Genomic DNA, 12,914 nt, shown 5'->3' with positions numbered 1-12,914 from the left:
GTTTTTTTTTTTTTTTTGTATAGCGCTTTTCACAATACAGATTGTATCAAAGCAGCTTCACAGTATTAAAATAAAATAATACAACAAAGTTTGTTTCTAGTGGAATTTATTGATTGATAGAATAAAATTAAATATCCCCAAAATATCCCCAACTGAGCAAGCCAAAGGCAACAGTGGCAAGGAACCGAAAAACTCCATCAAGTGACCTAATGGTGTCCTAAAACTCCATCAGGTGACCTAATGGAGAAAAAAAAACCTTGGGAGAACCCAGGCTCAGTCGAGGGCCAGTTCTCCTCTGGCAGTTCTAACCATCTCATACATTTTTATGTTTTTGTATGCAGACGGATCCTACGAGCGTTCCCTTGTTGGCGTGGCAGTTTGTGGCAGTACAGAAAGCAATCAACCCTGTTCTGGCCTTCTGTAGAGGAGACACCATCCACTTCCTGCTGGTCTGTTTGAGCAACACTCTTTTAAAAGTGATAAATGGAATCTTGACTTAAAGGACAAATCCAGTGAAAAATGAACCTAGGGGTAATTAACACATGGTTACCGAGTCGATCGTTCCCTGCGATGCGTTTTCATGAAAATCGAATGTATAGAGTTTTATCTTTAAAAACAGATTAGCTCATAACACTAGTATATGGGGCACAGAGTGAGTAAAAGTAAATCGCTAGTTAATACCACTAACAAGGCTCAAAATAGCCTCACACTAACACGGTGTCATCTTGGAAAACAGTCTCGACTAATCGAGTCACGAACGCCGTGCTAAGTGAGCTGGTCGATAGGAATTACGCATAGTGAAATCTAACGTAGCACGGCGTTCGTGACTCGATTAGTCGAGACTGTTTTCCAAGATGACGCCTGTCTGTAAACGCGTAATGTACTGTCTTTATAAAGTATCTTCTTATTAAACTGTCTGTACACTTACAAAGTTCTCAATGCTTCGGTTTGCATGTAGGGACCCTCATTATGCTACCGTGTTAGTGTGAGGCTATTTTGAGCCTTGTTAGTGGTATTAACTAGCGATTTACTTTTACTTACTCTGTGCCCCATTTACTACTGTTATGAGCTAATCTGTTTTTAAAGATAAAACTCTATACATTCGATTTTCATGAAAACGCATCGCAGGGAACGATCGACTCGGTAACCATGTGTTAATTACCCCTAGGTTCATTTTTCACTGGATTTGTCCTTTAAGGTGAACTGTGTCAGTTTTATTCTGTTCGAACATCTCAAGTGGTCGGACATACTAATGGTTTGGGGAGGGACAACTGTACCTGTTTGTCCAAAACAAGGACATATATGAAAACTACACAATGATGAGCCAACACATCATGACCACCTGCCTAATATGCTATTGTTCCTCTGTGTGCTGCCAAAACTGCGCCGATCTGCTGAGTCATGGACTCTACAAGACCTCTGAAGGTGTCCTGTGGTATCTGGCATCAAGACCTTAGCAACAGATCCTTCGAGCCCTGTAGGTTGCGAGGTGGAGCCACCGTGGATCAAACTTGTTGGTCCAGCACATCCCACAGATGTGGAGGCCAGGGCAACACCTTGAACTCTTCATCATGTTCCTCAAACTATTCCTGAACAATGTGTGCAGTGTGGCAGGGTGCACTATCCTGCTAAAAGAGGCCACTTCCACCAGGGAAACACCATTGTCATGAAGGGGTGTTCCTGGTTTGAACCAATGTTTAGGTAGGTAGCATGTCAAATGCATGTCCACATAAATGGCTGGACCCAGTGTTTCCCAGCAGAACATTGCCCAGAGCATCACATTCTCACCACCGGCTTGTCATCTTCCACATGCAGTGCATCCTGGTGCCATCACTTCCCCTGGTAAATGGCACACATGTACACATCTGTCCACATGATGTCAAAGAAAATGGGACTCATCAGACTAGATGACCTTCTTCCACTGCTCCAAGGTCCAGTTCCAATGCTCCCATTGTAGGCGCTTTCGGCATTAGACAGGGGTCATCATAGGCACTCTGACTACGCAGCCCCATATGCAGCAGAGTGTGATGCACTGTGTGTTGTGACACCTTCCTCCCTTAATCATCATTAAAATTTCGTCTGACTTGTACTACAGTAGACCTTCTGTTGGATCGGACCAGACACGATAGCCTTTGTTGCCCTTGTGCATCGGTGGGCCTTGGGCGTCCAACACCCTGTCGCCGGTTTGTCCCTTTTCAGACCACTCTTGGTAAATTCTCACCACTGTTGACCAGGAGTAACCCACGAGCCTTCACGTTTCAAAGATTCTCTGACCCAATCGCCTTGCCATAACAATTTGGCTCTTGTCAAAGTTGCTCAGATCTTTATTCCTGCCCATTTCTCCTGCATCCAACACGTTGATTAGGAGAAGTGATTGTTTGTTTACCATCTACTTCCCAACCAACCAAGTGACCAACTACCCAGACCCTAATATGTGGCTTTGTTAGGAGATGATCAATGGTATGCGCTCCACCTGTGACTGGTCATAATGTTTTGGCTCATCAGTGTATATATACGGAGAAATATTTGCTGATTGGCACACAAGGATTTTTAGGACCAAATTACCTGAGCCTTAAATTAGGGGTGCACGATTAATCAAATTAAAACTGAAATCACAATATGGCTTGATGAGATTATCAAACTGCAAAAGCTGTGATTTAATTAAATAAATATATGCCCTGTGTTTTACATGTGAGCAGGTTATGATCTGGTGTGTCTCGTAGTAGGGTGTGCTCAGACATTTTTGGCCAAATTGTGCAATTCTGAAAACAAGCATAGCAAACCTGTAGCCTATTTGTTGAAATTTAAATAGCAATCCCAATTTTTGTCAGAAAAATTGCAATTCGATTTTTTTCCTCTAATTGTGCAACCCTACTGCTAATGCCACGTGCCTAATCACTCTGGAGCCACAGAAAATCTGGGCACTAGTTTAACATCTGCTAAAATATATTAAAATCAGTAATACATAATTATGTTGCTTGCAAAAACTTTTGAGTTTTAGCACTATCTAACAATAGCCATTAAATAAAATAAAATAAAATAAAAAACAAAATAGCAAAATACAATGGATTAATAATTAAATGCTACTGAATATAAAACCACATCTTACAGCATGGACTAACTGGAACGTGCTAACCAATCAAACCTTGACCCCTTGGTCCGAACCGTGGCAAACGAGTGGCATACTTCACCTTTAATAAAGTTCATACAATAATCAACCCAATCTATTGTTTTGGTGCACAGGTTAAAAAAGATGAGTCTGGCACCATCCATGTCATCAAACAGAGACAGCTCCAACTCAACTGTGACCTCATCAATCTGAGCGTGAGTCAGACCCTCACGAACATTCATTTGAGTTTGATTACTTTTATGGCAATGTGCAGTTTCATGTTTCCTCTTGTCTATTGGCAGTGGATAAACCCCCGAACGCTTGTGTTAATGGACAGCACAGAGAAGCTGCGAGTGGTGGATCGGCCCAGTCAGGAGGAGCTGGAAACGGTGGACATGGCTGAGCTGCAGCTGGTTTACAACAGCAGCCATTTTAAATCCCTCGCTACCGGTGGAAATGTCAGCCAAGCACTGGTAAGGACCAGGATGATGACATGCCAAAGTTTTCACCATTTGCATGTTGCATGTTGTATGTTGTAGTCAAGTAAAAAATATAAAATTATTTAGGTTTATTGTGAAATTTCAATCATAATTCTACTATGTCATTCATGTTGCTTCATGGAAGTTGCATCAGTGCACTCTTTGCTGCATTTCTCATTTCCATAGTAACAACTTTAATTGTTGGATCAAGGAAGATTTCTCTTTAGACCCTCATATATTTCTAAGGAGGAAATTAATGGATTTTTTTTACTTCCAGAATCCTACTGCTTTATTCTGGCCTTGAACTATTGATGTAGACATGAAGGTTAATTTGAGCCCAGCAGTATACAATTTACATCTGATACACAATATGCTTTAGGCTGAGATCAGTTTGTGAGAGCAGAGATTCAAGATTCTTGGGTCATTAGGTTCAGAATCGCTTTAAGAACCCAATTCATGATATGTGAAGCTTCTTTCTATAGTTTCTCTACATTTTCTGTGTTAGGCATATAGAGCCAAAGTTTTTGTTGTTTGTATATGGTGGTGAAGACATTAAATCACTATTCCTCTGTACATCTTCAGGCACTAGTTGGAGAGAAGACATGTTACCAGTCTGTTTGCAGCTATGCAGGGCAGATTATGTATCTGGGAACAAAGGTAAAGCCACTCATGATAACACTGAACACAAGCACATAAGAATGGCCTACTGCCTATGTATTTCTGCTAAAATTTCAGTTCTAGTATTTTCCCATAGGAAACGTGGTACTAGCAAACTCTCTCTGTCATATTGCTAATAACTAGCAATCACAACTAAATATAGAATTATAGAAAAACAAAACATTTTAGCACTGTTTTAAAACATAGCATTTTAGTGTGCATTCCAGAAACTTTAAATGCCTTTACCATAAAGGTGGATTGTATCTGTATTGTTTTATCCTGTTGTCCTCAGAGTTTAATTTTGTTCTGAAATTTCTCAATTTCGATACACTGCGTTGCAACGGATGTTGCTGTGGCTACTGAGGCTAAATGCAGAAGGAGCTATGCATAGAGTCCATTGTCTCCACCAATACAATTAGATATATTGTCAATCAATATTTCTGAAATATTTGGTTAAATTAATTTACAATCCCTCATTGATGCAATTGAAATAAATGCTTGTCAGTTTGATAAGTTTCTGAGCAGACCTATATATTTTTCAATGTTTTTAGCTACAGTGTTCTGTGTCCTCCTTTCCAAATAGAAACCACTTATAACCAAATGAAAAGCTTGTTAAGGTTTTTTTTTTTTTTTTTTTTAAGAGTACACTATGCTGTGCTTAGCACACTTAGCTCTGAATCTGTATCTAATTTGACAAAATTGCAAGAATAAGAATGCTGAATCTGGCACAGTCACAGTAACTCATATAACATAACTTGCATAACTCAGTATGTTTTGTTCTTTGGTTTCATTAAAAATGATCAATGTAATTGTATTATTAACTGGTTACCATTTAATGCTCTGGTTTGGCCTCTCCTTGATTTGTCTGAGGTCTGTGACCCTCCTCGATTAAGAATGGAAGAGAGGTGACTTCTTTCCAGTTCCCGGTTATGTCAGTTAATTTAATTCAGTTGATCTACTTTAGTTTACATTTACTACAGTATATAGACTGCTATCCAAAAATGTTATTAAAGTTTCCAAAATTTAAATCTTTTGAAAGATCTGAGATGTTAACGTTGATATCCAGTCTTTGTTTTATGATATAGATGCTTCAGCAACAGTAATACAGCTATTTATGTTGAGAGCACAAATGAAATGAAATCCATAACACCCATATGAATCCAATCCACAGAACTTTGGAAAATTGTCCTTGAAATATTTATCCTGTCATTTTTCTCCAAGAAATGATGCAATCCGCACACCGTTTAACCATGAATATGATGTTATAAATTAGACTATTACAAACAAAATTAGCCCGCCTCCAAAGTTTCTGTATAAAACCAAGTCGATAGTTTATCTCATAATATACAAGCAGTGTGATGTCTTGAGATCATTTTCTTTGTATACCACCAGCCTTTGTGATACATTTTTGATGGACAAAACGTTTAGCCAATGAGAAGATGATTTTTAACAGTGTGTGGGATGTTTTTCCGCATGTGAAAAACTGGCTGAGGAAAGTGTTGGGCAAATCATTTGAAAAACTGGCTAGTGGAAATTCCGTCTTTAAAAAGCTGATTTGATGTACATATTAAACTAATTAAATGTTTCGATCTGAACTAGATTATGAGGGATTATGCCAGTCGCCATGTCACTCCATGTGTTGTCCCTGCTTGGCTTGATCCTCAAGATTTGCCTTGCCAAAGACACTGGAACTTGTCATTTATAGATATTGGTTATGAATATTTAGCTTTATTGTATTACTTTTTTAGGTCTATATCAGAACTATCCAACAAATAATCTTTTTTTGTTTGTTTTACATTTGTAAAAGTTGTGTAATTGATACATGAGATTTGCAAGGGTATCTTGTGAACTCTGAGACTGGTAGCACATGCTGTGTGGCTTGTGTTCGGCTGGAAGTTTGGCCGACTCCTCCAGTGCCCCTCTGACTGAGCTCTGGCACACTCAAGTGCTATTATGCTAATCACACATCATGCATACCCTGAATATTCATCGAGGTCTGCTCTCCGCAATGTCCTTGCTGAACTTCCGGTTACCTGCAGCCAGAGCGAGGGAAGGGAAGGGAAGAGAAGAGAAATGGAAGGAGAGAGGGGCAGCTGGAGGCAGAATGAGGAAGAAGGATTGCATTAAAATTGCCCGTGGGTTATCCATTAGACATGGTAGTGGGCCAGCTTTGGGAGGTCACATTAATTCTTGTGCCCTGCATCACTTCACCCAAGTGCTGCTTATTTAATAGTTCAGCCAGTGGTTGAATAAACACCTCAGTTTTATGAATGAGTCTAATTTTATGCTCTGCCAATATATTTAATGGCAAATATATGTACCTCACTGGGCTCAGACATTTTTTCCCCCTGCTTGTTCTGGTTTTTACTTGCATTGCCAACATTTTCACTGGTCCATCCATAAATATAATAAATATTTTAGCAGCATGTGAATAAAAGTATAATATTCTAGTGTTTTCATTTATTGTTAGTAGTATTCTCATACTACCAATCAAAAGTTTGGAGTCAAGATTTTTTATGTTTTTGAAAAAGTCTCTTATGCTCACCAAGGCTGCATTTATTTGGTCAAAGATACAGTAAAATTGTGATATGTTCAAATATTACAATTTAAAATAGTTTTAATAAATTGAAAATGTAGTTGAATTTTCAGCATTATTACTCCAGTCTTAATTGTCACATGATCCTTCAGAAATTAATGCATCCTTGCTGAATAACAGTTAATTTCTTAAGAAAGAAATCTTACTGGCAGTTTTAACAAAGTTCGTTGATAAGGGAAGGAGGCGGCAACCGGCACATTTTAACAATTTTAAGCACAAAATAAACACAACAACAAAACAAAAGTAAAGCGGCAGCTCATAAACTAAAACAAAACAACAACATAAAGTCCAGGCCTGGTCCTCTCTCATCTTGCACTGTCGTCACTCCTTCTTTTATCCTTCCAGAGCTCCTCCGTGGGACTCGAGACCAGTGTGGCGCGCTGGTGTCTGGTTAACACTCGCGCCACCCGCCCTGCTTGCCACAGCAGTATATATTTATTATTTTAAAATATTTCTTTTCTGTTTTCTCCCTCAAAAAGCATCACTCGTCTAAAATTTCACCATTCCTATATCAAACCTATAGAAATTTGATGTATTTATATCAGCACAATTTGAAATAACAATGTTTAATTTAATACAGAAAAACAAATGTTTAAGTCTGCAAGATATAAAAATCCAATTCGTAAAATGACAGTTAGGCTACTCTTACTGTTGAGCCCTGTATTAGATTTGTTAATTAATCACTGTTTTTTTTTATAGTCTGTGCATATCATGACCCTGAGGAACTGGCGAGAGGTAAGGCATTATTTTATAACACATCACTGATATCAGATTAGCATTAGTGACTCTGATAGTGATGGGAGTCGTTCTGATGTCTTGCAGCGTGTGGACCATCTGTTGAAGCAGGAGAAGTTCATGGAGGCTCTGTCTCTGGCCTGGTCCTTCCACGAGGGCACCGCCAAAGCTGTGTTAGGTCCGTCCTTCTGTACAATAATTTTTTTCTTTTTTATTATTTATTTCTGTGAAAATTCTTGCGGTTTCTGCCCTCTCAGTCTTTCATTTTCCAAGACCATAAAAGATAAAAAAAGATAAGGTCTCCCACCAAAAAAGAAAAAGAATGCTGTTTGATTAAAATTGCTGGTTAAAACAGATTTGAATGCTCCAATTATATCACAAAATACTTTTATTTTTTAGGAATTAATACCTAATGTGATGTGTTTGATACAGGTCTATTTGCAGACCCTGCTAAGAGAAAAGGTGTGGTTGCGGACAAGGTAAGACTCTTGTAGTTAATACAATGACATCTGAAATCTGGGTCTTACCATGAACTTAGCCATAGAAGCTGGAATGGTGTTTAAAAAACGTTTTACGTTTACCCAAACAACAATGTGCTAAAAACTGAAAATGAAAACGATCCTCGTCCATACTAGCGTTCCCACTGCATTTCAGAAAAGATCTCCGTCAACACTACACAACAAAAAGCTCATGTCACACGACCATTCCTGCACACTGGGCATGCGCGTAGTGTTAACAATTGCCGACTGTTGTCGATTGCTCTAATAATAGCTTGCCTCTTGCGCATGTAGTCAGCTGCAGTATTAGCCTACAAAATGTTTTTAGAGTTTAACTGCACACTGGCTGCTAAAAAGGACAAGAAAAGTCAGCAAAGCTTGCAGTTCCGTCTCCATGTTATTGTTTACATGGTCATTGAGGCTGGACTGGTACAGAGCTGTTGAGAGAGATGGCTCTGGTCTGTTACGGTGCGTGTCCACTGGAGCGGAGCAGAGCGAGCGTTTTCAATAAATTCCTATGGAACCTCGTGAGTGTGAAGCTCAACTTCCATAGGAGTTAATTGAAAATGCTCGCTCTGCTCCGTGCCAGTGGACGCACCGTAACAGACCAGAGTATTCTGGTAGTGTAATGTGGGCTGCCATGCCTTCATTTTCAAAAGTCTCAGTTTTGGTCCGTTTACAATGAAACGCAACCCCTGAGTTTTCAAACTAAAACAGGGTCAGCAGCGTTTCCAAAGCGTTTCCAGCGTCTCCGTTGTCGAGGGTCGAAAAACTCCGGAGTAGTGTGTAGACTCCAGGCGTATCCATAGCACAAGTAATGCATTTTAAAACAAAAACGCACTACTAGTATAGGGCTAGGACAGTAAATCGATGCATCGCGATTCGTGGATCGATTCCAATATTTTTCGAATGCATCACCATTCTCTTTTGAATCGATTCTGAGCTTAGTTTTTAACCGCAGATGGCGTTCTAGGATAGTTTTAACCGCATGCTCAAATGCTCACGACTGAGTCTGAGAATGTACTTGCACCTTAGAATGCTTTTATGACGTGAGATTAATGTAAACCGCCCACTGCAAACACCCTTGTAATTCGCTTCAACCTGTTTGAACTTTATGAATGATTATTTTATAAAAGGTTCAAGTGGTATGCGTAAGGCATTGGAAGCAAGCAGAGTATGGCTGTATCTAAAGCGCGCAGGGTCATCTGCTGTTAAAATCTATGCTCAGAATTGATTCGAGAGAGAATCGTGATGCATTCGGAAAATCTCAGAATTGATCCAGAATCATTTCTCGATTCACGATGCATCTACACACTAGTGTAAACAGGGCCTGAATAAGAAAAATAGGCTTGTCTAGGCCATAAAGTACCACTAGAGGTGCTCTGAAGCCAGTTGGGAGGTTAGCAGTTATGGCCAGTCTTCAGTTCATCATGCTGGGGTTTTTAGGCCCGAAGTAAAATAAGTCCTCACTGTGTGACATCATGCATGGAGGGGGAAGCGTGGTAGTCTGAGGCTCTGTTGCTGTATCAAGTGTCGGCATACTTAGCCAAAAGACATTTTGCAGCACCCTCTGATTTACTTTAGTTTGCTAATGGGTAATACCTAAAAAATTGGTAAAACCTAAAATGGGTAATAAACCTATTTCAGTTCAGAATTATGCGTATTTATTTCATTTATTCGTCTGGCATTAGCCAAAGTGCTAATTGTCATGTTGTACCTTAAATCACGCCTTTTTGTTTACACATATGTGAACGTTTTTAGCACTTTAAAGGTTCATACAAATAAACATATCTAATACCTAATACTTACCTACTACAGTATGGTACGGACTCTCTTGTATAATATATAACTTTAAACTTATCCATAAATCCAATAATTAACTCTTTGAGTTCTCTATTATAATAATAACTTTTTTTCTTTTTCTTTTGAGACTCGGTTTCAGAATCAAGTTATCTATCTGTAGTGCTGTAGATGATCGTTATGATGGCTAAATTAACTTCTTATAATAAAAACTATTCACCATTTATTTTTTGAGCAAAAAAATGTCAAATTCCTCTGCTGCTTTTCTCTGTTCACAGATGGTGGAAATGCTGTTACAGTATGTGGATCGCTCTCTGAAAAAGTGTCCAGAGCAAGGGAAAATCCAAGTGATGGAGCAGCACTTCCAGGTAATGGGTCACCCAGAGAAGCACTCTCAAATGGTGTTATTTTAGGGAATCATTAGGTTTAGACAGAGCTCAAGAAGTGAAATCTTTTTCCATATTGTTATTTAACAATTTTGATATTATTTAATGAGAGAGTTAGACTGAGCTGAAGAGTTTTTCAGCGTAATATAATCTTTTTAGAGAGGTGAGAGAGAGGAGAGCAGACTCAGAGAGCGATGCAGTCTCCTTTATGTCAGATTTTTGGCCTGCGGCATCCATTTTTAAACTGCATCTCATCATAAGGCGGAAACCACATACAATAATGGCTCACTAATGTCATCTCTCCTCTGCCTCTTGGTCTCGCTCGCTCTCAGATTTCTTTTTGCCATTAAGAAGCACTCTGTCATCACAAAAATAAGGCACACACCATAGCCAAATGGCAGATTTAGCTCTGTATATCTAGGGCAATGTGGAATGTTATGTGGAATGTCTAACTGCCTGTCTGTCAGACACACTTTTTTACCGCAAAAGGAATATGCACATTTAATTAATTCACCCATGTTCATTGGACTATGATTCTTTAGTAATTAGGATATTAGATTGTTAGATTGCTTGAATGAACTTAAGTAATGGCTTTCAAGCTATTAAAAAAAAAAAAAACTAAACTAAAAGAAATCTGAAATCATTATATTTGGCAACAGTGCTTTTGATTTTGACCTCTGCTTTCTCACCCTATATAATATACAGTGTGCAAGGAATTTGGGCATCCAATTTGACTGCAGTTTAAAGTTTGACAAACAGATTGCTGCTGTTGTTAAGTCATTTGAGCCCTTTTTATCCACGGGCAATTTCGAAACAGCAATCCATGCCTTTGTACCATCTCGGCTTGACTACTGTAATTCACTGTATTATGGCGCTTCTCAGGATTCCATTTCTCATCTGCAGCTGGTACAAAACACAGCTGCTACACTGCTCAAAGGGAAGCGCAAATATGACCACATTTAATTTCTTTGAACCTTAAAGGGGTGGTATAATGCCCTTTTCACAAGATGTAAAATAAGTCTTTGATGTCCCCAGGGTGTGTATGTGAAGTTTTAGCTCAAAATACCTCACAGATATTTTTATATAGCATGTTAAAAATGTCAATTTTTGAGGGCGAGCAAAAACGCACCGTTTTGTGTCTGTTCCTTTAAATGCAAATGAGCTGCTGCTCCCGACACAGAGGGCGGAGCTTCAACAGCTTGCACTCACACAGACTTGCACTGAAAATTTCAAAAACTTTTAGCCTTTTATGTTAAAACCGGATTCAGACAATGATGGAGAGACTCAAGAAGTGACAACATGTAGCCTAGAAGCTACAGGACATTTCTGAATGAAAAAACGAGCGTCTGGAGGCGTGCCGTGTGGGCGGTGCTTACGCACCGATAGCTAACAACACACAGACATTTGAAGCAGTTTTACTCACCGCCTGCGGTTCCAACGCACGACCGTGAACCTTTATCGTTGGGACTGCTCCATCATCCTTAAGCATTAGATCTGCAAATCCGGCAAATACTTCCCTAAAGCCGAGCACAGCGCTTTGATGGGCGTACTGCTTTCGCTCTCTCGCTCTGGTCTACGGGTGCGCGCGCGCCCTTCCGGGAGAAGTGCCCTTAGGACCCGTATAAGAAAATTCTGCCCCATCTGACGTCACACATGCCCATACTCGAAAAAAAACTTTCCGAAACTTGTGACAAACCGGAAGGAGTATTTTTGGGGTCAGAAATACTCCATCAAATGTACAACTTAATTTTTGAAACTTTGTCCATGTTTAGCATGGGAATCCAACTCTTTAACAGTGTAAAAAAACTCAGTATGCATGAAATAGCATTTCACCCCCCCTTTAATTCACAATACAAGAACTTTTACGATAACAATATATATCACGATAGAGATGTTGTTTTGTTTTTATTTTTGTTATTAAAAATAAGAACAAAGAAGCAAATGACAAACAATATGACAAATTCAAAATAACTTTTCAGTTTTTTAGGTATTGTAGGTTTATTTAATGTAGTAAGAATTACTTTTATTAAAATTGAGAGGCTGCTCACTGCAGAGCCAATGGGTGGAGCTTGACATCCAGCTCCCCATCGTTGGACATAATGGGTGGAGCTAGATGGTCCAACCACACCATATCCCTACCATAACAATATCATCATCAACATCATTTGGCTCTGCACTGAGCACCACAGAAATTTAATAATCTAATGTAAAAATAAAACACTAAAACACATAATATTCACTGTATGAATTAAATTTAAATTGATTCTTTTTAAAAATACAAAAGTTATTTAGTCAAGAGCAGTGAGAGTTTTACGTTTTGTCTTTTGTTACCTGAAGGACAGGCGGTTGCAGGCATAGGCTGCTGTCACTTTAAGACCGAATGCACGGATCTTACTGACACACATCCAGTTGTTTGCGTTCACTTAAGATATATACTTATATATTTTTATATATATAGTGTCATAACACCCAGCCCTAGTTCCATGTTAGATTAAGTCTAGGGGACACACAGATTTCTTTTCTCATTCTCTAGTTCACTTTGGCAACCCTGTGTTACAGTATGCATCTGAATTCATGAATTATCTCTCTCTCTCTTTTCTTCTTCTTTCCCTTCAAACCCTATCACTCCATATTTTCTTGCTCCTGCCTGTTCTT

The 12,914-nt window shown here is 39.0% G+C and overlaps 1 protein-coding gene across 1 annotated transcript in view; it reads left to right on the top strand.

The window, feature by feature from the left end:
• vps8 (VPS8 subunit of CORVET complex) overlaps window positions 1-12,914 on the top strand; it is a 136,636-nt gene that overhangs the window by 20,819 nt on the left and 102,903 nt on the right. The window contains exons 12-19 of the mRNA XM_084091643.1: window positions 342-449; window positions 3,244-3,324; window positions 3,412-3,582; window positions 4,171-4,245; window positions 7,541-7,576; window positions 7,664-7,754; window positions 8,009-8,055; window positions 10,152-10,241. Coding sequence (XP_083947769.1) covers window positions 342-449; window positions 3,244-3,324; window positions 3,412-3,582; window positions 4,171-4,245; window positions 7,541-7,576; window positions 7,664-7,754; window positions 8,009-8,055; window positions 10,152-10,241 — 699 coding nt within the window. The remainder of the gene's footprint in view (window positions 1-341; window positions 450-3,243; window positions 3,325-3,411; window positions 3,583-4,170; window positions 4,246-7,540; window positions 7,577-7,663; window positions 7,755-8,008; window positions 8,056-10,151; window positions 10,242-12,914) is intronic.

This window comes from Abramis brama (genome assembly GCF_963993115.1).
Source record: "Abramis brama genome assembly, chromosome: 2".
Classification (NCBI taxonomy): domain Eukaryota; kingdom Metazoa; phylum Chordata; class Actinopteri; order Cypriniformes; family Leuciscidae; genus Abramis; species Abramis brama.
This window is presented reverse-complemented; position numbering and strand designations above follow the sequence as displayed.